General features: G+C 49.8%; 2 protein-coding genes and 1 pseudogene across 5 annotated transcripts; 1 reads left to right on the plus strand and 2 right to left on the minus strand.

Moving 5' to 3' along the window:
* Positions 1-513: 513 nt before the first annotated feature.
* Positions 514-1,353, minus strand: LOC138427932 (formylglycine-generating enzyme pseudogene; annotated as a pseudogene).
* Positions 1,354-7,447: 6,094 nt separating this feature from the next.
* On the plus strand, positions 7,448-10,622 carry ELOVL3 (ELOVL fatty acid elongase 3). Its single transcript, XM_069567376.1, has 4 exons — positions 7,448-7,767; positions 8,666-8,797; positions 9,449-9,600; positions 9,857-10,622. The coding sequence occupies exons 1-4, from the start codon at positions 7,667-7,669 to the stop codon at positions 10,282-10,284; spliced, it is 813 nt and encodes a 270-aa protein (XP_069423477.1). The 5' UTR covers positions 7,448-7,666; the 3' UTR covers positions 10,285-10,622.
* A 133-nt stretch (positions 10,623-10,755) lies between these two features.
* PITX3 (paired like homeodomain 3) lies at positions 10,756-22,454 on the minus strand. 4 transcript variants are annotated; one of them, XM_069567372.1, is made up of 5 exons: positions 22,166-22,454; positions 20,539-20,658; positions 13,022-13,155; positions 12,641-12,843; positions 10,756-12,135 (listed from the first exon to the last, which is right to left on the minus strand). In XM_069567372.1, exons 3-5 carry the CDS (start codon positions 13,137-13,139, stop codon positions 11,548-11,550), a joined length of 909 nt encoding a protein of 302 aa, XP_069423473.1. In that variant the 5' UTR covers positions 13,140-13,155; positions 20,539-20,658; positions 22,166-22,454; the 3' UTR covers positions 10,756-11,547. The 4 variants fall into 4 exon arrangements, with proteins under 4 accessions (XP_069423473.1, XP_069423475.1, XP_069423474.1 ...); XM_069567374.1 differs by having other exon boundaries at positions 12,641-12,862; XM_069567373.1 differs by lacking the exon at positions 20,539-20,658 and having other exon boundaries at positions 22,166-22,429.
* Between the last annotated feature and the right edge of the window lie 2,485 nt (positions 22,455-24,939).

A 24,939-nucleotide genomic window follows, 5' to 3' on the forward strand; every position in this document is an offset into this window, starting at 1 on the left:
GGATTTGCCAGGCAAGAATACTGAAGTGGGTTGCCATTGCCTTCTCTGAAAGTAAACATAAAATTCACCAAATGATAAAGTGCACATGCTAATGTGGGCAAGTTAAGGGCTTCAGTCGTATCCAACTCTTTGTGACCCCACGGACTGTAACCTGTCAGACTCCTCTATCCATGGGATTTTCCAGGCAAGGATACTCCAGTGGGTTGCCATGCCCTCCTCCAGGGGATCTTCCCCACCCAGGGGTTGAACCTGCATCTCTTGCATCTCCTGCATTGGCAGGTGGGTTCTTTCCCATTAACTGCCACCTGAGAAACCCCACACAAGGTGGTGCAGATTAGCAATTTGGTCTGCAGTGTGATTACTTTAGCCATCAGTCAGCTATGTAACCCACCTTGGAGTGGGAATTTTCATACGCGATTGTTCAGCACTCTGAGGGAAGACTCATACAGGTTAAACACTGCTTCTTGGTGGACTCAGGAAGACTTCATGGCTCAGCCTGTGGCGGGCAGGCGGTCAGATGCACAGCAGAATTCCAGATGTGTCCTGGCTTCGAGCAGCATAGCGATATCTGTATGGTGCATGCAGGATAACCTTTCTTCATCCGGTCTTTCCCCAAAGGAGGGCCTTTTGGATTAATCATTCCTTCAACAAAATGGTGAACGGTCCACACCAGTCTGAAGTCCACTCCTAGGCGTCCTTACTATATTGATATAAACCATAACCATTATGAGGAAAGGCGTTAGCAGACACAGTCTCCGTGGTCTTTGGTGTTGGTCATGGGAAACTCGCCCTGTCAAAAGTTGGTACAATGTTGGCCTTTTGGCTACAGTTTCTTGCCCCAGGGGAAATGTCTAGTTTGCAGACCTCCTCGACAGCAGTATTCCCACTCAACTTTCATGGGTAACCACTTCCCTGCCCAGGTGCAGTGCCCAGTGTGGTTTCAGGAGCCCGGGTGATCTGGCCTGGGTCAAACAGTAGAGTCGGGCCCTTCTGGGTGTCTCTAGGTAATGCCTTTAACAGGTAACCACCAGGGAGCATCTGTAACTGCCTGTTGGCTATCAGACCTCCTGTGCTCACTCAACATCTCTTCAAAGCCAAAGGAGTCAGCAAACCTGTCATGTTTTGTCAAACAGCTGGTTGAGTTTATAGCTTCTCAAATTTAGCCTTACTGACTTCATAGGCATCCTTGTAAAAAGCATCAATAGCAACTCTCTTCACAGATGCTTCTCCATCCTACTTTATCTGAGGATCATCGGTGCCCATTGTAAATATTCTTGCAGGGATGGGGTCATTTTGGTGGGTAGAAACAGCTGCTCTCCAGGCCTCTTGTGAGTATAGGTATGCAACTCCCATCTGCTACAGACCCTGGGGCACTGGGGAATGCCCAAACTGCCCGAGCCTGTGAGGAGCACCACACCCAGGCCTCTTGGCCTCCCACCAGCCAACCTGGGCCCCTCATCAAAAGCAGAGGCAACAAGAGGATGAGCTAGATACAGTTTTTGGTTTTTTGTTTTGTTTTTAAAAAACCTTAGATTTCCTTTATTCATTGGTCCATTTCTACAACAAATACATCCAAAACACTACATAATAAAATTATTTACAACATTTCCAAATGAGAAGATTCTTTCTGCCCTACGACTGCTATTCACACACAGTACTTCCACAGCACATCATGAGAAGATTACCCTGTACTCTAAACTGCTTAAGAAATGTGAAAACTAATAATGTAATTGCATTAGCTCTGCTCAATATGTGGCAACATTTTAGAAACCTTGAACTTCATCTTGCAACATCAAGAGAGTTCAATAACCGCTTTCCCCTGTACTTTACGAAATAAGTTGCAGGGACTAGGAGAAGGACCACATTGTCAAAATAACTAACCGTATAGAAATGGATTTAAAAAGTCACAACTCAAAATCACTTTTTGTAAATTTCACACACATTTACAAATATCACGTTGTCATCCAGCTTGTTTACTCGGATTTTCTTTGCTTGGATTGCACCACATTGGTTATGTCTTTAGTAGACCTAGAGGCTGAAGCACAGAGGATGGCTCACCATGTCCATTTTCCATATTCTCAGAAGCCACAAGCTGGCTCCTCAGTCTGGGCATTTCTTTGGCTTGGAGTTTTGGACTTTTCAATTACCTCTTTGGGCTCACTGTTCTGTCCAGACACTATGGCAGCATTTGCCTTGAGTTCTAACCTGGGAACAGACCCCTGTAGTGCTGTGGCTGGAGTTTCCTTTGGGACCAAACTCTGTGAAGGGCCTGGTGGTCAGCTTGAAAATTCTGGCGGTTTAGGGCCTGAGTTTTCCAAGCTAGTTCCTTGTTTTCCAGGTAATGGCTGCTTATCAGCCTCCTCCAGACCAGCTGGGTGAGTATCTGGAGTGTTTGGATTCTGCTAACTATTTTTCTTCTACCAAGGGGGTTTCTTCTTCAGTTTATTTGCATTGATGTTACTTTGCTTATTGTTTACCCCAAAATTGCCTGCAGAGATATCACTCTGCAATAAGTTGACCAACAATGGGTTTGTTAGTGTGACATCCTTATTGACTGGGAAGCCTAGATTCTGACCACAGAACATCTGATTTCCATTGGGTGCACCAATGAAAGGTGCGCTGAAAGGCATCCCATGGCCGGAGAAGTAGTTTCAGGAGGCACTGTTTCCCTGCATGGCCTGCACATGGGGGTGGGGGCATGGTACTTTGTTGCATGCTAACATCAGGCATCATCTGAGACGAGCTATCATTATTTGCTATAGTAGCAGGATCACCATGCTGCTGGGCCATACAGGTATATGTATGTGTGTGTGTGTATGTATATATCTAATTTATTTATTGGCTGTGCTGTGTTTCCATTGCTTCACGGGCTTTTCTCCAGTTGTGGTAAGCGGGCACTGCTTTCTAGTTGCAATGCACAGGCTTCTCATTGCAGAGATTTCTCTTGTTTTGAAGCACAGGCTCAAGGGTGCACGGGCTTCAGTAGTTGTGGCACATGTGCTCAGCAGTTGTAGCTCCCGGGCTCTAGAGAACAGGCTCAATAGTTGTTGGGCCATATAGTTTTAAATATTGTTTTTCTTTCACATTACTTTGCAAACATGGTTTTGTGTTTCTCCATGTTCTGGCAGCAGCAAGCTGTTTTATAATATTAGTATTTAATCATTGAAGTTTTCACTAGGGGGTTGTTTGCAGCTTTTTTGAGTCCCAATGATGTGTTTTAGTACATAGAGATTTTTTTTTCTTTTATTCTGTTTCACTGGCTTTTAAATTACTAGATGAGAGATTGGGTCAAAAGAAAGCCAGTTGGCTCTTGCCAAATGTTACCTAAGTGTGCCTCTAGAAGGATTATTACCTGGCCCCTAGACAGGTGTGAATATATCTGTTTCCCAAAGCTTGGACCAGCGTTGGGTATCTAATTTTTACTTGGTTTAATGGTTGTTATTTGGAACCATACTATACTTACAGTCTTTAATTTGTATTTCCCTAATTACTAAGGAAGTTGAGTCTTTTTAAAAATAAATATATTGTTTATTACTTGTTTATCCTGTTAGGTGCCTACTCGATTCCAAGCAACAGACATTCTGAGTGCCCACTCTGTGCTAGGAGCTGTGTACATCCCTCAAAGGGGCAGAGACCTAATAAAAATGATCCTTTGGAATAGGGTGGGGGAACCAGGATAGTATAGGAAATATAAGAGTAGCTGTACTCTCTCAGTAGAAGCACAGTCCTGGCAAACTGCTTGGGGAAAGGCCTGTGGGTGGAAGACAAAGAAGGGAAGGGTTGACTCTGCCTGAAAAAGATTAGGCTTTTGCATGGTAGGTGACTTTAGAGCTAGGGCTGAATAAGATTTGTCCAGCTGAGAAAATGATGTATGGGGAGAGGGGACAATATGAAGAGAGGTCAACAGGTTGAAAAGTCTGATAATATGGTGGTTGTGTTATGGGGCTATGACTCTTCCATTATAGCTAAGACATGGGATGCTGGAGCTGAGGAATGATGGGACATTGGCTGGAAAGGAAGAGTCAGGACTAACCTCAGGAATCCGACCTTGCTCCTGAATAATTTTTTTTTTTAAGTATTTATTTATTTGGCTGCATTGGGTCTTGGTTGTGATACAGGCAGTCTTTATTGTGGCACAGGAGCTTATTTGCTTCACAGAATGTGGGATCTTAGTTCCTAAACCAGGGATGGAACTCCTGTCCCCCCACATTGGAAGGTGGATTCTTAACCACTGGACCACCAGGAAAGTCTCGAATATTTTGTTCTTAAAGAGGAATGACAGGAGCTATTGTATGTTTTAGAAAGAAGTTTCTGGTAGGTGAAGAATCTGCCTGCCAATGTAGGAGATGCGGATTCGATCCCTGGGTCAGGAAGATTCCCTGGAAAAGGAAATGGCAACCCACTCCAGTATTTTTGCCTGGGAAATCCCATGGACAGAGGAATCCAGCGGGCTATAATCCATGGGGTCACAAAGAGCTGGACATGAATTTGCGACTAAACAGCAATTTTGGTATTTAATAAGAGGTAGACATATTCTTTGCCTTTATAGAGCTCAAGGACTAGTGGGGGAAACAAGTGTTAAACAAGAAATCATAATTATAAGCTCTCATTGAATGAAATGAGTCCCTGTATGGGCCACTCTCTTCTTTGCTTTCTTGGTGGCTCAGATGGTAAAGCGTCTGCCTACAATGAAGGAAACCTGGGTTCAATCCCTAGGTTGGGAAGATCCGCTGGAGAAGGAATTGGCAACCCACCCCAGTACCCTTGCCTGGAAAATCCAATGGACAGAGGAGCTCGGTAGGCTATAGTCCATGGGGTCTCAAAAGAGTTGGACATGACTGAGTGACTTCAATTTAAAGAAAGAAATGTCATGCTATGAGAGCAATTGATATGTAACAGGGGTAGCAGACCAACTCCAAAGATCAGGGAGGGTTTCCCCTAGGAAATAATTTCTGGAGGGTTTTCTTCTGCTGCTCTTACACACACCTCTCACTCAAGTCTTACCATTAAACTTCACAGATAAAAGCAATGTAAAATATTTGAGAGAAACCCAGAACTGAATATTCATATTCTACATGCATTTGTAAACCTCCCCAAATGATTCACCCTGACATTCCCTTGTATCTAGTTCCCAGTATCCCTTCTTTGTAAAAAATGTTAAATTTCATTTTATTCATTTACTCATTTATTTTATTTTGGCTGCACTGAGTCTTCATTGTGGTGCACTAGCTTTCTCATTGCAGCACTTGGGCTTAGTTGCCATAAGGTATGTGAGATCTTAGTTCTCTGACTAGGGATCAAACCTCATCCCCTGTGTGGGAAGGCAGATTCTTAACCACTGGACTATGAGGGAAGTCCCCAAAGTATCCTTCCATTGACGTTATCTGGCTTATAGACTGACCCCAACCTTGTGAGGCAGGCAGGCAAGTATGACTCTCAACATTTTATTGATGAGGAATGTTAGGTAACTTGCCTAAAATCATGGGACTAGTTAATATGTACAGGCATTTGAATCCACGTCGTGTAATACATATGCGGAATTCTTTTCTTTTTCAAGAAAAAATTTTTTTAATGATCTCAACAGGTGATCACAACTATGTTCTTTTTATTATTTTTTATTTAATTTTTTTGGCTGCATGTGTGGCATGTGGAATCTTAGTTCCTAACCAGCTTGCCCTCCCTGCATTGGGAGTGCAGAGTATTAACCGCTGGACTGTCAGGGAAGTCCCTAGATGGAATTATTCTTGCATTGCTCATTCTTTTGTTTGTTCATTAATCCATCAAATATGCACTGATCACCTTCTGAGTGTCAGGCTATGTGTGAAGCAATCCATAACCACAAAAGGTTTTAAGCAGGAAAGTAACATGATCCAATTTAGGTTTTAGAACCTTCTTTTGGATGAGAGGATGGAAGGAAGTGGTTTTCAAAGTATGGTTTGAGGCCACACTGGGTCAGAGGGGTCTTCCAGATGGCGCTAATGGTAGATAACTCACCTGCTAATGCAGGAGATCTAAGAGATTCGGGTTTGATCCCTGGGTTGTGAAGATCCCCTGGAGGAGGGCATGGCAACCTACTCCAGTATTCTTGCCTGGAGAATCCCATGGACAGAGGAGCCTGGCGGGCTACAGTCCATGGGGTTGGACAGAGTCAGACACGACTGAAGTGACTTAGCATACATGCATGCACTGGGTCAGTGGCTCTGGGGTTGGTGATATGCCAGGTTTGGGTACTGTTTTTTTCCCCTAATGCAATAGAAAGTGCTATATTAGAGAAGGAAGTGTCAACTAATTATGAAGAGGTGCTGGCTGTAGTAATCAGGTGAAAGATGACACAAAACAGAGACAAAGGGATGTACTTGGGAGTCATTGAGCTAGCATGGCAGGACTTCCCACTCACCCTTAGCTCAGACAGTAGCTGAGAAGTGAAACTGGAATTCCTACCTACGTCCTCTGGTTACAGAGCCTGTGGTCTTATTGCACATAACCATTTATAGCCGCTTCATGATTTTAAATATTTTGTATTTATTTCTCTTAGCATTTGTTTTGCATATCTCCATCGTGTCTCAAACTGCCTTCAAGCCTTGTATTTGCCCCTCATTTTCATAAAGTCTAGGACAGAAATAAGAGACAGATGAGTAAGATCTTAAAATTTTTTAAATGTTTATTTATTTGGGGCTGGGTACACAGGCAAGGAAAAAGTAGATTTGATTAGATAAACATAGACTAGGGAAGAACCACAGGATACTGGGAGATGAGCATCACCTCCTCTTCTATAAACCCCTGGCAGTCTCCAGGAAGCCTGAAGACAATAATCCCAGAAGCCCAGAGGGTGACCCCACTTCCTTCCCAGGGTTATTACTGAGTATCAGGCTGGAGCCGGCAGGAATTCAGGAAGCTGTAAAGAAACAACAGCCTCAACAACCCACTCTCCAAACATCAACACCAACTACCTCGACAATAAAACTCGTTACAATTCATCTCCCTCCCACTTACAACTGCAGACCAGAAGGAAGCCTTCCAGAAGGAAGGGCTCTTTGCTGCCCTTTCCCCTCATCCCCAGCCTGGTTTTCTTCCCAGGGTCTGGGGAGGCGGGAAACTGACACCCTGTCTCCGAATGGGGGCACCAGAGAAACGGGGGACACCTTCATTCTCTCCTCATTGCCAGATAGGTCAGAACTGAAACCAACTGAGGCAAAGGTTATTGTTGGCAGTGCCAGGAGAAGCCTGTCACACCCCAGTAACTCCAAAGCCACAGTGGCTAAACTAAGCACATCAGAGTTGAGGTGTGCGAGAAGATGGGAAGGTGGCGAAGGTCTAAGGTAGTGGGAGGCTTCTGGGGTGCTGTCCTTAAGAATGACCAATCAGAGAGCGGCTTGCAGCCCAGGGGCGGGACTGGGGGGTATCTTTGTTGCGATTGGATGAAGGCTGGGAGCAGGGAGGGGGCCGCGGCGCCTAGGACAGCTGCTTTGCAATTTCGCGTTATATACTGCGGTGGCCGCGGCTGTGGAAGCCGGCTGGACTGCAGCGCACGTGCCTGCATCTGAGGCTCTGGCTTGTTGCGGAGTTCCTTGGGTTCTGGATCTAGTCAGTCCTGCCCCCAAGGTTCTCTCCATCCTCCGTCCCCTAGCTTTCGTCCAGCTCCCGGCCTCAGCGACTGCAAAACGAAATGGTCACAACAGTGAATACCTCAGATGAAATAGAGCAGATGTTCCAGCCCTACAACTTCGAGCTGTTCCGGGACATGAGGCCCTTTTTGGAGGAGTACTGGTGAGACTCGTAGAAGGGGAAGGGCCATGTTAGGGGCCCAACTCTGATGACCGCTATTTGGGGGGGATTGGTGGAATGGGGGAGGGCGAGACAGAATGCCCACAGAGATTTTGCTAAGGAGCAAATGTATCGGATTCCCCAGTACTGGCTTCACGTCCCTGTTGTCCAAGGTACAGGTAGTGTGGCACCTCAAAGAGGTTAGATCTGGAAGAAAGAAAGGCAGAAATAAGAAGATGGGATGAAGAATTTGGGAGGAGAAAGAAACCAAGCGGGGAAAAGTGTAGTGAGAACTGGTCTCTGAAGAATGGGGTTGATCTGAACTCCTACTCCCACCCACCTTATAGACGACTCTCCATCCTTTGTGGCTGCATGTGTGCGCATGCGTGCATGTGCTGATGCCTGAGGACTGCTCTTCACAGTTATCATCTTATTCCTCAAATGTTCCATCATCCCTGCTTGTGGAGAAGGAGGCAAAATCTGGATACTCTTCCAAAATTTCCTCAGACTTTGCCCTAGAGCCCCTCAGAGCTCCAGCCAATTTGCTATGACCAAACAGGCAAAAGCTATTGCCACATTCTTTGTACATCACAGCCTTGGATTGCTTCTAGAAATGGACCAGCAGCTGTCACCCACTCCCAACCCCAGGAACCTTGGTTATAGCTGCTGTCCTGTGTAAAGTACTTTACATATATTAACACTGTCAGGAGAGGAGTGTTATTCCCCTCTTACAAATAAGGAAACTGACCCTCAGAGAAGGAAGTAGGTTTCCCAGTGTCACACAGCTAGTAAGTGGCAGAAGTAGGATTCCAATCCAGAGCACTGACCTGGAGGTATGAGTGGGCATTCCTCTAACCAGCTCCCACCCATAAGCCCATCCGCTCTGCCTTCTGCCTGCCAGGGCAACCTCATTCGCCATAGTTCTGATCTACCTGTTGCTTATCTTCGTGGGGCAAAACTACATGAAGTCACAGAAGGGCTTCAACCTGCAGAGACCTCTCATCCTTTGGTCCTTCTGCCTTGCAGTCTTCAGGTAAGACTTTCCCCACTCCAACCTATCTTATAGACCCTAGACCCTCATTCTATCCCTAAAAGCTCTCTAAAAACCTCAATTGCATCAACTGCCCAAGTTGCCCCCTAACTCTCTCCTTATTCTGTTCTCTCAGCTCTGACTCCTCTCCCCAGGTTCCACTCACCTGTTTTCCTTCTTCTCCAGTTCCTAGACTAGTAGTCTCTCCTCTCTCTCATGAGACCTCTTGTGCTCATTGAGTCTGGATAATTCCAACAATTTCCCCAGCCTCTAATATTCTCTACATCTAACACTCTCTCCCAAGACCTTCCAATAACTTCCCCAGCCCCTTCTTCCCATATTCCCCCCAGACTCCTTTGATCACCCCTATCCTGCCACCTGTCTCCTTCCAGGCTCCTACCCATCCTATGAACCCTACTCCCTAGTTCAGTTTTCAGTCTCAGCCTCTAGCACTCCCTGGTCCCTCCCCAGCCCTCATGTCTTCTATCTTCTAGATTACTGGTTGGCTTTACCAAGTTGGCCTTGGGATCTCAGAAGCTGTGACCCCTTTGGAAGGGTGGGGAGGTGGTGGAACTTGGATCAGTGACTTGACTAGGCCAAGGGTTAAGGTGCCTGGGAATGACCCTTACACCCTTTTCCTCTGTTCCATTTCAGTATCTTCGGGACAGTGAGGATGTGGGGCTACATGGGGACCCTGCTACTTAGGGGGAGCCCAAAGCAAACTATATGCTTCTCCTCCTTCATCAACAGTCCCATAATCCAATTCTGGTCCTTCCTGTTTGTTCTCAGCAAGGTCGTTGAACTTGGTGAGTGGCAAGGCTTTGTCTCTCTGGTGTCCAGTCAGTTGCATCCCTCCTTAAGCCCTCCCCTTTACCCATCACATGGAGAGTTCCTTCCCCACCCCTGGGTCCTAAAAACATCTCTCACCCAAGCCCCTCTTCAGATTCTCTGCCATAAAGACCCGTCTCCCTGTCCTGAAAATTCCCCCTGTGCCCCTACATCAAGTTCGGAGGGTGGTCCCAACACTGGGTGATATGTCAGCTATGACTCCTCATCTCCCAGGAGACACAGCCTTCATCATCCTGCGTAAGCGGCCACTCATCTTTGTGCACTGGTACCACCACAGCACAGTGCTGGTGTACTCGAGCTTTGGATACAAGAACAAGGTGGCTGCAGGCGGCTGGTTCATGACCATGAACTTTGGTGTACATGCCGTCATGTACACCTACTACACTCTGAAGGCTGCTAAAGTGAAGTCCCCCAGATGGTTTCCCATGCTCGTCACCAGCCTGCAGATCCTGCAGATGTTTATAGGAGCCACTGTCGGTATCCTGGCTTATATCTGGAGACAGGAAAAGGGATGCCACACCACAGAGGAACACTTCTTCTGGTCCTTCATCTTGTATGCAACCTATTTTGTTCTCTTTGTCAAGTTCTTCCACCAAAACTACATAATTCCCAAGATCAAAGCCAAGACCAAGAGCCAGTGAGTAGTTGGAGAAAGAGAAGAAGCCTCAAGCCCTCTCTCCTCCCCAGGGGACTGAGGGGCTGAGCTTAGGTTTGAGGGAATGATTAGGAAGCCTTTCCTATATGGTTTCCCCATGGGATGTATACTCCAAGGTGGCAGGAGATGATGACAGTCAAGAACTATCACCCCTGGGGTGGGGATGTGATCTAGTACTTTGATGTTTCTGTTGTTAATGTGAAGGCCAAGCAGGCCCTGGGATGGGGGTGGGACTAAGGAGGCTCCCCCAAACTGAGTTATTTATGTTTCCAGAAATCTTTCTCCTTCTTGCTCTGTTTTTAAATTAAAGACTCCAACAAGGTTTTCAGGGTTTGGGGATTTACAGGAAGGAGGGGACTGCTGTGATGGAGGAGGGCTGCTGGCAATCGGATGATGAGTGGGTGAGAAGCTTACAACAGTGTGTGGAAGGCTGAGAGTCACACACAGAGACACTCAATAAGAATCCTAGGCCTGGTAGGCACTTAATAAATGTCTGTTACAGACCAGAATTTTATTGCTGTTAGAGGCAAAAGCCCCTCATAGGAACAGTGAGAAACAGATGCGCAAAGGTGGAGTAAATTTCTAAAGTCGTTGGCTTCCTAAATTGCAGAATTGACACTTGACTTCAAAGCTGACCTTCCAGTTATCCTCCTTGAGACCACGAGGCGGCGCTGCAGTACCAGCTTTGTCCAAGCCATACACCGCCCACCTCCCCTACACAGACACGCACGCTTCGTGCGCCGCTTGGCTCCGGGAATCCCCAGGCTTCTCCATTCTGGGGTTGAGGGGTTGAGGGGTTGAGGACTGAAGCTCTTGAAGCCTGGACCCGCACATCTTTCCTGTAAACCCAGCTCTCCTTTAAAAATGGGGAAGGATGAGGGGAGGGAGCTCAACCGAAACTCTGAATCACCAGGCCTCTGATAGTCCGCGCACGTTTATTTCATTTATCTTTGAAAACCAGGGAGAGGGAGTCTGGAGAAGGCTAGGTGGGCCAAAGGTGAATTGGCCCCCGGGGAACTGGTCCCTATTCCTGGCCTTAGTCCCAGGGTCTCGGACTAAGGGCCCAGTCCACCCCTCAGGCCTGGGGGTGGGGGAAGGCTCTCTCCTGAACCTGCCGCCTCCCCAACCCCGACTGCCCAGCTCTCCTCTCAGACCCCGAGGGCGGGGGCAAGCCAGTCAAAACGACCCCAGTCCGTCGAGGCCGTGAATTACCGCCCCACCCTCAGGGATGATCGGCGGGCAGCGCCCTTCAGACGGGCCGTTCCACGGCGTACTGGCACGGACTGAGGTTGGCGGCCGGCGGCGGCCCCGGCACGGTGGGATAGCTGAAAGAGGCGTGCTGTTTGGCCTTGAGCCTCAGGCTGGCCAAACTCGAGTTACACGGGTCCCGATATACGTAGGGGGAGGAGGCCGCGGCGGCTGCTGCGGCTGCGGCCGAGGCGTAAGGGCAGGACACGGCCCCCGAGGACACCGCGGCAGGAGCCAGCCCGGGGGGCCCCCCGCCTAGGCCCTGCAAGGCCCCGGGCCCAGGCACGGTGCCTGGGGCGGTCGCGCCCGAGGGCACAATGGAGGCGGAAATGGAGCTGGGTGGCGAGAAGACGGGCTGCGAAGCCAGAGGCCCCACGTTGACCGAGTTGAAGGCGAACGGGAAGGTCTTGGCGGCGAGCGGCGGGCCGAGGGCCTTGGGTGGCCAGTTGCCGTACGAGTAGCCGGGGTACACCTCCTCGTAGGGCGGCACCAGCCCCCCGAGCGGCGCCGCGAAGCCGCCCTTGCACAACTCCGCCTGCTGGCTGCGCTCGCGCTTTCTCCACTTGGCGCGCCGGTTCTTGAACCACACCTGCGGGCGTGGGAGGAAGGTCGTCAGGACCCGGACCCCCAAGGCGGCTGGTGGACCGGTCGCCCAGGTTGGGGGGTTCCAAGCGGGGTCCGGTGCCGGGCGGAGTATAAAGATGAGGTGGCTGGAGGAGAATGGGGTGGTGGAGCAACGGCCCGGGGTGGCGCATGCGGGACGGAGTCGGGGGTGACAGTATCGGGGGTGGCGGGGACAGCAGGAGGGGGGTCTAGGAGAGGTGAAGAGAAGAACCAGAGATAGTGCCAGGGGAGAAAGCGCTCCGTCTAGGGCGAGAGAGTGGAGGAAGAGAAGAAATTGGAGGTTAGTGGAAAGAAGGCCGTGGAGGCAGCGGGCCTGGGCGAGGGACGTCGGGTGTTGGGTCGGAGGAAGGGGCAGGCAGGGCAGAACTACAGGCTGCCGTTTCCGAAGCTGCTTGCTGAGCGGCCCGCGAGAGGGAGGCCCGAGGTGGAGGGGAGGGTGGTGGTGGAGGGGGACCGCCGGGGTTGCGTACCCGCACGCGGGCCTCGGTGAGGTTGGTCCACACGGCGATCTCTTCGCGCGTACTCATGTCGGGGTAGCGGTTCCTCTGAAAGGTCGCCTCCAACTCCTGCAACTGCTGGCTGGTGAAGTGCGTGCGCTGCCGCCGCTGCTTTTTCTTCAGCGAGCCGTCTTCGGGGGAGCCGCCGGGGAGCGAAACCGAGGCCTTCTCCGAATCTGGGAGCCGGGGTGGGGGCTGTCACAGCACATCCTTGCCTGCGCAGATTCCCTGGCTCGGGGACTTCCTCCTTGGGCGCCTCCCTCCCCCACTCGCACCTGGGCTCCCACTCCCGGGTCCCACCCGGTTAGGGATGGAGCTTTTATTTCCCCCACCCCCAGAAGGGGGCGCGCTCACCGCTGTGCTCTTGGCCCTTGCAGCCGTGTTCAGGGAGTGGGGGGTGGGGAGTGCCCGCATCTGACAGCGAGAGGGCCGGGCTCCGGGCCTCTGCCTCGCTCAGCAGGCCGAACTCCATTGGGGGCTCGAGAACTCTGAAGGTAAGAGAAGACACAGACCAGGTTAATGGGAATAAAATCTCCAGGTTATCTGGTTCCCAGTACAGAAGTGTTTCCCCATCTTCCCCTTTCTCAGCCACCGACATAAAGCTATCCTTCTAATCTGAGGTGCCCTAGGTTAGAATGGGGAAACAGCAGCCTAAGTGGGGAAAGGTGCATACTCAGAGGTTTCATACACAGTTATACACACTAGACTTTGATTTGTTCCATGCTGGGCACCTAGAACCCTGCCTGGTACAGTTGGTGTTCAATAGATAATCATTGAATTAATGAAAACCTCACTATAGCACATTGCATACCACATACCACATCCTTAAAAAATCAAATTCCTTCTCACACGAATGCCCAAATATTCCCATAAACTCAAACGTGCCTCTCAGCCAGTCTGAACCTGTGTTATTCACTCTCCCATGGGACAGATTTGATTTTGAACCGGGCCTGATACTTTCCCTGTAAGGAGAATTGCTGCTATCATTTATGAGTACTGTCTATGGGCCTTCACCTCATTATTTCTCCTCACAAGAATGGTTCAATGTTAGGTATGATCACCCTTTTTTAGGTGTGGAAACTGAGACATGAAGTAATGATGAAAATCACAAAGTTTGTAAGTAGTAGAGTTATGATCTGAATCAGGTCTGTGAGATTCCTAAGATATACTTTTGTTTGCTTTTTCAAACTGTGTTCTTTGGGGTCCTCCCTGCCCTGCAAACTCCCTCAGGGACTGGAACTCAGGTCTAACCTCAGGGATAGAAATCTAGCCTGATCTTACTCAGGTCAGCTTCAACTAGGGCAGCCCTGCTTTCGTCGGTTTTATTTATGCTTTCTGGAGAGACTTCATTTGAAGAAAGGGTTCTGGGATCAAAAACAAGTTTAAGAATCTTGTCTGCTTCTGTACATTGCACCCCACGAGTCACCACTCTCTCCCACGCCCTCCTGCAGTCCCACCTCAGGCTGTGGGTGTAGGTTTCTTAAAAGCCACTTCTGACCATTACTCCCCATGCCAAATCTCACCTGACATTGCCCAGGAGCCTGCCTGGGTCCTCCTCCAAGTCTCCCCCTGCAGGGTCCCCTTTTCTGCTAGCTCTCCCAGGCCCCCTCTGGTGGGAGGAAGGGAAAGGGACACTAGTGGGCTCAAGACTCCAGATGCCTCTTGGTCAGAGGAGAACCAATGGAGGCTAAGGACCAAGGAGCAGGGGTGAAGAGCTATGTAGGAGGGGTCCATCTGCCTCCCCATTAAGAGGGACTTAATGCAGGCTGTGCAAGGTGGCATTAATGTGGCGGATTAGCCTAGATAGAGACGTGTGTCACTTGGCTGCTCTGAATTGATTAGGAGCCTTTCTAAGAGAGGCGCAGATGGGCAGTAGCCTGTATTTGCACATGGTAATGCCCCCTCCAACCAGCTCAGACATGACAGCTGCCCCCCCAACCCCGCCCCAAGCTAGTTTGAGTGGGACAGAGGTCAAGGCAGGAGGCTGAGAAACAGTCCCTGTTCTTTCCACAGGCAGAGAGGACTAGACCTTGGACCCTTTCCTAGGGCTGGAGAAGCAGGGCTGAAGGGAACCCCAAAGGAAGGAGAGAAGTCAGGCCAGGGATGGGAGTGCTCAGCTTCCCTCGCCTTCCAGGTCTGAGGGCAGAGTCAGAGGCTTAGGAGTGGGCTGATGATGCTCCTATAGAAGGGAGAGGCCCTTGGGAGGGACCAGGAGCAGCCTAGACTAGTAGCTCTTCCCAAGTAGCTGCGGAGGCTTAGAACTAACAGGTGGAAAAAGGGGTGCTCTGAAATCTCTTCATACCCTAAGATGCCCTCAAAATTGCAAACCACACCCCTGACTTCTCCAGAGGCCCACAGGAGCAATGCAGAGCTGGGAAAAGAAGGACAGTTGGGTTTGCCTGTAGGAAAAGCTGAATTCCACCATTGCCATTCATCCTTCCAGTCTGCTTTGGCTCCAGACTTCCCATTTTCCAAACTCCCCCTTCCCCCAGCATTCCATACCTGTGTCTTGGTTTCACCCTTTATTTCAGCAGAGGGAGGCAGAGTGAGGAAAGATAACGGCCAGAATAAAAAGACGAGACTGAGAAAGCAGAGTTCAGGCTGTGTGTTCCCAAAGACAGACAGACACACATGCAGACAAATACAGGCCCCCTCTCAGACAAAATAAGCACTTGGACTTGGAGCTAGAGGCATACAAACACACACTCTCTCCCACACATGTGCCCCCACATTCAGGCAGACAGACACACACCGTCACACAGACTCCTCTCTCTGTGACAGGGACAGCTGCCTCGGCTGTTTTGGAGCTAGCCATTATCCCCCCCTCCCCCTTCCTGGCCCCTTTGAACCTCAGCTCTCAGTCCCAGGAACTACGGACTCTGTGGGGGAGGAGGAAGCCTGAGGAGCCAGCGAAGTGGTCTATGCTCAGTGGCTGCTGGGGATAGCCTGTTTGGCTGAGGTGGGGAGAGTATGAGAATGCTGGAAGAATAGTATGGGGTCGTGGTGGGGGCAGAAAGTGATAAGCCCCCTCATCCCACTCCGACCGGGGAAAGTAATCCAGTATACCCCAAAGAAACTAGATTTAGATTCAAAAGATCTGAGTTCATGTCCTGGATCCTCAATTTACTAGCTGTGGGTCATACTTCTCTGGGCATGTTTTTTTAATCTGTAAAAGTAGGATTATAATTCCTTCTCTACCTCTCTTCAGTATTGTGAAGAGGTTAAAATAAAACATAACATTTAAAAATAAGTTGGGGTCAAACTCCAAGTTTTTTTCTCATTTATTGAAATAATGTTGGGCATTGAGTAAGGTGCTCAGGATAGACTCAGAAAGAAGGTATCATTTTTGTCTCTGCCTTTGCTTGACTGGTTCACCCCCCTAGATTCTGTCTCCCAGTGAAAAATTGCTCCGTGAATAAAGGTGAGTATGCTGCATTTTAGAGAGGGATGCATATGTGTGTTGTGAGCACTCTGTTCAAAACATAAAAGACCACCCAGTCAATAAGGAAATAGTCACATGGGTGGAGTAGCCCAAACTGGGAGCTAATCTGAGGACCCGGGATGGGTAGGAGAGGAAAGAATGAAGGCTTCAGACTCTTGACTGCGTTAGTAATAGCAGCAAGAGGAAAGGCAGCTGAGATGGGCCCTGCCTGTGAAGCTGAAAAAGCAGGAACACTAATGCTAGGCAGGCAACAGAGAGAGAGAGGGTGGGGGCAGAGGCCTCTAGCAGATTGTGTCCGGTGGGCTGGTCAGGCAGAGGCTGGGGGCGCCAAGCTGTTGTCTGAGCTGGAGACAGGCTGGCTGAGGATTAAGCTCCCCCAAACTGCTGGAGGTCGGGAAGCTGGGGAGTTGGGACTGCAGCCAGGGACTTCGCCTCACTCAATGGACAGGGATAAGCAGTAGGTATGGAAGCCACAGGTTTGGTTGATGCCGGTAGGATACACCAGGAAAGACCAGAGAGAGTTGAGAGATAACAGTGGCGCTGAGTCCAGGTCTTGGGGTAGGGGGCCTCCTGCCCCACCCCAGCCTTTCTGACACGCCCTGCAGGGGATAGACTCATGGCCCAGTACCACTGGTTTCAAGGTGACAATCCCAGCCCTAGGGAATAGAGGGCTTGCAGGTGACCTTTGACTCTGAGATACAGCATGGAATTACAGGAAGCTGTCATGGACCACAGTAAGAACAAAATATCCAAGATAATTAAAGTGGAGAATAGAGACTGCCCCAGAGCAGAGAGGCTATAGTGGGGAGGCCATGATTTCTAAGGGACACAACTTATGGCAAGAAAGTAACTTCCATGTGCACCCACTTTTGTCCTGAAGACAAAGGGTAGACCAGGGCCACAGCCAGAGAGCCCCCTAGTAGTTGTAAGTGGCCAAGGCACAAGGTACACTCTGGAACTGAAATGGAGAAAACCTTTTTCTTGCAGAGACTGAATGAAAAGGAAGATAAGAGGGGATGGAGTTGTAATGCTGTTGCTCAGCTCAGCCAGCAATAAGTTAGTGAATAGGTATAAACTAGAGCCCTAAACAGGATGGAACCTGAAACTAAAAGTGACACTCTTAAGTGGACACAGCCTCATGTACATTAGGGATGCTAGGCATCTACACTGTCTAGTCTCCTGAGTTGCTGTGAGCAAATGAAAGCAAAGGAAGACAGCCGTGGACAAGGTTCACAGCCCCAAGAGGAAACCTTAAGACTCAGGTGGAGGCATTGGTGATTTGATGCACTTACTTTATCAAGGGGTAAATCAGGGATCGGGCTTCCCAGGTGGCTCAGTGGTAAAGAATCTGCCTGCCAAGCAGGAGATGCAGGTTTGATCCCTGGGTCAGGAAGATCCCCTGCAGAAGGAAATGGCAACCCACCCCAGTATTCTTGCCTGGGAAATCCCATGGACAGAGGAGATACCCAAGAACAGTACAAGGGTACAAGACCCTAACTGCTAACAGCTTACAGTCTGGGGAGGCAAACAGAGGATAGGATAAAATGATGGACTGCATGGGACTGATTCTCAGATGGTGGAAGCTCAGAGACACAGAAGCCCATGTAAGGTGGCATCAAATTTTGGGGCTCAGAGAATGTAGCTGCTCTGGAAATCAGAGAGGCAGAGAAGGTGGCGGAAGCTTCTAAATAAAAGAGCCAGGGTCTCAGTGGGGGTAATGGGAGATCATCAGGAAAAAATGGTCAGGCTGAGGAGGCATCCAATGAGGGGCGAAGGGTGGGGGTTCATATTTGATACCATGTAGGCTAGAGAATTCTCAGCTTTTCTATGAAAAATCCCTAAGACTAGTAAGAGAGAATATAGTATGGGAAACTAGGGGCACAACCTGAAACAGCTGCCGCCAGTATGAAATTTCTTTGAGATCTTCAGCCTTATGTTAAAATTGGAAGTAAATTTTGCATTCTATCCCACATTCATTTTTTAAAATTAATCTATTTATTTTAATTGGAGTTTAATTACAATATTTTAGAGATTTTTGCCATACGTTGACATGAATCAGCCATGGGTGTACATGAGTCCCCCATCCTGAACCCCCTTCCCACCTCCTTCCTCATCCCATTCCTCAGGGTCATCCCAGTGCACCAGCCCTGAGCACCCTGCCTCATGCATGAACCTGGACTGATGATCTGTTTCACATATGATAATATACATGTTTCAATGCTATTCTCTCAAATCATCCCACCCTCACCTTCGCCCACAGAGCCCCAAAGTCTGTTCTTTACATCTGTGTCTCTTTTGCTGTCTTGCATATAGGGTCATCGTTACCATCTTTCTAAATTCCATATATATGCGTTAATATACTGCATTGGTATTTTTCTTTCTGACTGACTTCACTCTGTATAATTTAATACAAAAATAGTATTTTCTCTTCAAATTTCCAAGAGACATCTTCAAGTGACATCACCGCACAGGAAGATGGGCCCAGTGTAGCCTGCAGAGTCATGCCACTCCCACTCCTATACTGCCCCTGCCCCCCTGCCCCAACTTGCTACTGAGAAGCAGTGCTCCAAGCAGTGGGAGTCACTGGAGGCATGTAGGCCAGATAGTGACATAAACGCAGTATCTTTGGGATCTTTTTTGGGCAATGATGAGCAGAATGGATTGGGCAGGGGAGAAATAGGAAAGGGGAAACTATTAACTGACAGATGAAAAGTAAAGAAGGCCTCAGGGGAGGAAAAGTAGTGGAGAGCGTTCTAAGAGTGGCTTTCTCAGCCCATGTCTTTTCTTCTGTTTCCCTATCACTCATCATGGGTCCCTGTCAGTGACCAGAGACTACACACTCAAGATATTCCCAAAGCTCAGGACCTAGTTGCCATCTTCAGGCTGGTTGCCTCCCCTACATGCTAGGAAGCATCACTGAGATTGAATGGAGAAGAAAAGATTTGGGTAGTGTGTTTCTCTTATGCTCACCCCCAGCTTAGCTCCAGCATGCCTCCCTTTCCCTCCATTCCCGGACCTGGGTTCTGGGCCCATATTCACATCCTTGAGCTGGAGGCAGGGAGGGATCAGATCAGATCAGGATATTTGGTCTGAGAGAGTAGGCATTTGGGGAGTTCCCTAGAACTCTTCTCAGGGAGGGATGGGGATAGTGGCTGGCATCTGAAGTCTAGGATAGGGTGTCCCATCTGTCACTGAGAATCTTCCTGTGGCTGGACCACGGATGCTAGCAGGCTGATCTAAGGTTTGAGATGCACCCTTCCAAACGAAGATTCTGTGCTTACAGTGGACCTACAGTTTGAGCATAATAATACCAGTAATGTTTCTTATTTCTGTGTTTCTTCTCCATTTGCAAGGGGGCTTCCAAATACATGATTTCGTTGAACTCTTACAACCACCTTAAATGCCAGGAATGACCATTCCATTTCACCTCTAAAAAGATAAATTTGTCCATGGTTATAGAGATTGAAGAGGTTCTAATCCAGTTCTCCTAAGACCAGGGACTGAGCTCTTGCCACTCCTCACCCCCTCCACCCCAGCAACCGTTTGCGGCTCTAACATGCATTGATCCTTCCAAGCCCTTAAGGGATTCCATTTCTACTTCCTGCCTTTACCACCTCCCTGGAAATGAGCTCGGGAAGTTTGCTGCCCACTGTGTGCCAAGGAACATTTTCCCATTCATCCTGTGCTTGCATCATTCCAGTTCTAAGAGGCCCCCTCATATCTGGTTTCAGGATCTGGGGAGCAAACAAATCTGCTTATCTAGGTCTTGCCTTATTTTGTGGATTTCCATCCTATCTCACTTTCCAGAGGCCTAAACTTTCAAGTTTGCTCTCTCCAGCAGCCCCTAGCTCCTCCTTCTGCCACCATTCTCTGACCCTTCGATAGGTCCATGACATTCTTCCTAAGAGCCAGTGACCAGGCATGCAATCAGCTAAACAGCTTTATGCAGGGACAAGAGAAGGTTCTGTCCTTTGTTTCCAGCCATCTTTATTATAATGCCATTGCCTTTTTGGCAAAAGCAGAATCTAGGGCTATGGTCTTCAGAGAACCATCTGTAATGCCTTCCCTATTCCGTTACTGACTCAGATCCCTTAATTTCACCCATAATTTCAATATTTTCCAAAGACAATAGGAGCACAAGCCCCTTGAAAAGGGTATCAAAATGTGATGGGGAGTAACTGGGATGTGACTCTATATTTATCAAAAAGGGATGAGGGACAAAAGAGTTTGGAAAACAATGTCCTAGCCAGTGATAAATGAACTTTAAAATTAAGGAGTGGAGGTGGGAGTGTGGGGAAGACGTATGGGGAGTGTGGTGAGGGTGAGAAAGGTTGGAACCCACTTTGTTTAGATTACTCATTGCTGAATATATTACCCTGCACTTGTCCCCATGAAACTCAGTCGCCAAACAGGCTGTTTGCTTACTTACATAGATCAGGAGAGTTCCCTCTACTTTGTTCCCTTCAGCTTAACTGGGTTCTGGTTAAAGAGTTGGAGTCAGAGTGGGCGGTCATTGTATGGATCCAAAGAAATCAGGGCCCTCTCCTAGCTGTAGGAAAAGCAAATAAGGTAGTTGAGTAGGGCTGAGACATCCTTCCCAACCAGAGAAGGCAATCTGGGTCCTGTGTTGGATCCCAGTGTCTGGATCCCATGTGTCTCCCTCCCACCTCTCTCAGCCACCAGGGTGGTGGGGAGATTGGTGGGACTGGGGAAGCAAAAAGGGAAACAAGACCCCAGAGTTTGCTTTGCTAAAGGGCTGCAGTTTTCTCTTTAGGCCTGGGCTCCTGCCCACTGTGGGAAAGGAGACTCTAGCCTGCTGAAATCCAGGCAGAGTCTAGGGTGGGGTATCTGGTCAGCTGTACTGGAATTAGGGGTGACTGAGTTTGTGACGGAACTGAAGCTGTCAGGGGCTTGTGCTAGGCTCCTCCTTGCTCCCCTCAGTGCCCGTTGTGAGTCATTCCTTCCTTTCCTACTTTTGGTTCCCACTAGCAGTCCCACCATTGCTCCCTCTCCACAAATCTGGATTCTAGAAGTCCGGGGTGATGCTCGGAACATGTCTAATCTAGTTTGGAGAGGGAATGTCTCCGGGTGCCACTCCAACCCAAGGCCAAGTATCAGCCTTCACTCTCGGTCCCTGCTCCCTGCCCCGTAGCCCCTAGCAGAGAGACAAGTTTGCAAAGTGTGAACTGGAATTCTAGGCAACCCACCACAGCGAACCCCACCGTATACGCAGCAGCTGGGCAGGCGCTGCGTGGTAAATGAACATGCCACTCGGCCAGGGACATTCTGTCCACCGCTGCCCGACAAAGCGCCTGCTCTAGAGAGACCAACCTAGCTTCCCCGGACATTGAGTCCGCTTTGAGAACCGCGCGCGGCGGACATTCCGTCCGATTCCCTGGCTTTCCCAGGTCGGCACCCATCAGGGCGCTGACACCCCAAGCGGACCTGCCAGACCCGCCGTCTGGTCACTTGGACTACCCAACCTCGGCCCTGCAGCCCGCACAGCGGCCATCTGACACGGTCGCTGTCGGGTTCTCACAACACGGCTACTATCCCAACTGCAAAGCAGCTAGGAAGAAAAGCGTGTGCGACTAACGCACCCCTGCTCCCAGGCCCTGGCATCTGAGATCCAGCCCGGGGGCGTCTGGCATTGCCAACTGCCCCCTTGCTGGGCGGCCGCCGCCAGCTCCCCCCGCTGGCCACAACCCCTTTAGCACCCAGGCTGTCGGCCCCGCGCCCCGGGATCCCAGGGCGCTTCCTGATAATTGGTTTCCCAACGCTGCGCCGCTTCGCAGAACTCCTGTCCGTACCTCATGTCTCCGACTTCTCTTCGGATCCCTCGAGTCTTCCCCTACTAGGTTCCCCGAGTCCCGGCTCTAAGTTTCCCCTTTTCTAAGTCCTGGCCCCCGGTCTACAGTCCGTTCTCCCAGTCTCGACCTGCTCCTCAGGCACCGTTCTACAGTTCAGCAGCCCTAGGTCCTGTTTTAGGGATCCCGAAGTCCGGCCATGGCCCCTCTGCCCGGTAAGCCCCTGTCCCCGCATGGTCAAGCACTCACAGTGAGTCCCGCAGCAGGCAGACTCCCGGCAGCGGCGGCGGCGGCCGCAGTCTGGAAGGCAAGCAGGGGCCAGAGGCAGGGCACCCGGCCGGGGTGGGGGCCGCCCCCCTGAACCCCGGGCCGCCGCTCCGCTCCGGCGCTCCCGGACTCGCTGCGAGAGAGAAAGCCTCGCCGCGGACTGCCACCCCCCGCCAGCGCCCATTCACTTTATGGCAGCCCAGGGCGCCCCCAGCCAGCAGCGGCTAGCCGCGCGCATCGGGCCCCGCCCCCTTCCAGCTGCACTGCCGGGGCTCCACCCTTTCCAGCTGTGAATTTTATGGCCCCGCCTTCGGGGGCGGGGTCCGTCCGGCGCGGCGCCAACAGCCCCGCCCCCTGGCCAATCGGAGGCGCGCCTCAGTAACTGGGCCACGCCCCTTCTCCACGTGGCTGAAACCGCGCTCGTGGAGAACTGCGTGAACTGGGTATCCCCACCGAGCTTGGGCGGGTAGGCTGCGAGATGGGGCCAGGCAACCACCCTGAGCGAAGTGGAACGGTGCGGGGGGATAGAGCCAGGTGGGGGGCGGGGTGCGCACAGCCCGGGAGAGACCGCGCGGTTTCAGCATTCAGACTTCGTTGCCGCTCAAGTTTCGGTGATTTTCTCCACTTGTCGCTGTCTGTCTCTCTGCCCTTTTGTCTCAGCTACAATCCTCCCACTTCTCGCCTTTTTTTTTCCTTCGCCACCACTTTGCTTCTTCTGTTTGTCTCACTCCTCTGCCACTTCGAAAGACTAACTTAGGTTTCTGATCCTCTTTTTCTTTTTTCCCTTCCATCTTTCTCTCTTGCTCCTCTCGGCTGCCACTCCTCCCCAAGCCCCTTTTCCCTCTCTTCCAAGAAAGTAGCTTCGTGGAGAGTTTGGAGTGAGATAAATTAAAACAGCATTCTAATCCTGCCATCAGTTGCAACATTGCCAAGTGCCCTTGCACAAGTAACTTAACTATGATTCCCTTATTCCTCACCCACCCTGTAAAATTAAAGGAGATTCTAGCTGAATCTCAGGGTTTGGCCTGGGCACTCTTCAGAGACCTGGGCAAGTTCCCTGTCAGTCTGCTCTCTTATCTTACATAGGCTATATTCTCCCAGACTTGTCAAGGCTACCTAGGTTAGCCAGAAGTCCAGCCTTTTGCTCCCACAACCCTCCTGTGTGTAGATCTTATTACCTTACCCATCATATTGAAGAGATCAGTTTATGTGTTGTTCCCTATAATGCTAAGATTTAGGGTGCAAGGACCATATCTTCCTCATCTTTCTATTCCTAGGCATTATGTAGACACTCAGTACTAATATCTAAGAGGAAGATGCTTTGCTTAGTAAAATGATGGAGGTTAGAAGGGCTGGGGCATTGTCATTTCTCTTCGCCTCATCTCTAACACACAATTCCATTCATGCTTTTAGGTTGATTAATTTCTGGAGGTATATAGGAGTGGAGATAGGATAGTAGGGAGTTTTGGCCTACTTAGAGGATTTTTCAGTTTGTTATCTAGGACCTCAATCTGAGATAGGGTCAGAAGACCAAATTCAAATTTTCAAGTGAAGGTGGAAAATGGCTCAGAGGTAAGCTGGAAGAGATGCTACAGTGATTGTGTTATCAGCCTCTGACTCTCTTTGGGTGAAAGAGGCAAGATCTTTAGCTGGACCCAGAGATCAGGAGCCCCATATGTAGGTACACCAACCTACTGAGGAGTTCTTCGGGTCTGATGGGTTTCTCCATGTTAGAAGATTCTAGCACAAGGCTTTGGATGTCTGGTTTTGAGACCATATTCCTATGGGGTTAGGAATGTAGCTTCCTTAGACTTGCTGCTGCTGCTCAGTCGCTTCAGTCATGTCCGACTCTGTGCGACCCCATAAACGGCAGCCTACCAGGCTCCACCATCCCTGGGATTCTCCAGGCAAGAACACTGGAGTGGGTTGCCATTTCCTTCTCCAAGGCATGAAAGTGAAAAGTGAAAGTGAAGTCACTCAGTCTTGTCTGACTCTTATTGACCCCATGGACTGCAGCCTACCAGGCTCCTCTGTCCATGGGATTTTCCAGGCAAGAGTACTGGAGTGGGGTGCCATTGCCTTCTCCGTCCTTAGACTTGAGTCATCCATAAATGAGAGGAAATAGGGGAGAGAGCTGGATCTTTTTTTCATCGTTTTCTAGCAGAGTCTCTTCAGGTCTGTAGGGACACTTAGGCTTTATTCAAGCAGACAGGCTAGGAACTCCAACATTCAATCTGCAAGGAGAAAATTCATCCTTCTGTCCCCTTTTTACACACACTAACTACTAGGTCACTCTAAATATCCTAGCAACTTCTATCATCTCTTGCCAGGGGAGAGGCAACTAGGACAGGAGAGTGAAGACTACAGTGGGCTTCTTGCTCTCAGATGTTTTATCATTTCTAAGGCTTCAGGAAAGCCTTTAGTTTCCTGTCCCTGGTGATATGGACTAATCCGTGTGATTAGCTTTTTTTCCAGATAGGTAAAGAGTATCCAGGGGCTTCCCAGGTGGTGCAATGGAAAGAATCCGTCTGCCAGTGGAGGGGATGCAAGAGAGGCAAGCTCGATCCCTGGGTTGGGAAGATCCCCTGGGGATGGAAATGGGAACCCAGTATTCTTGCCTGTGAAATCCCACGGATAGGGGAGCCTGACGGGCTGCAGTCCATGGGGTCACAAAGAGTCGATACGACCTAGAGACTGAGCTTAGGATGAGGGTCAGAGCTGAGTCACAGTCTAATAAACTAAAGTGTAAGAGGTAT

Source organism: Ovis canadensis, chromosome 22 (genome assembly GCF_042477335.2).
Source record: "Ovis canadensis isolate MfBH-ARS-UI-01 breed Bighorn chromosome 22, ARS-UI_OviCan_v2, whole genome shotgun sequence".
Classification (NCBI taxonomy): Eukaryota; Metazoa; Chordata; class Mammalia; order Artiodactyla; family Bovidae; genus Ovis; species Ovis canadensis.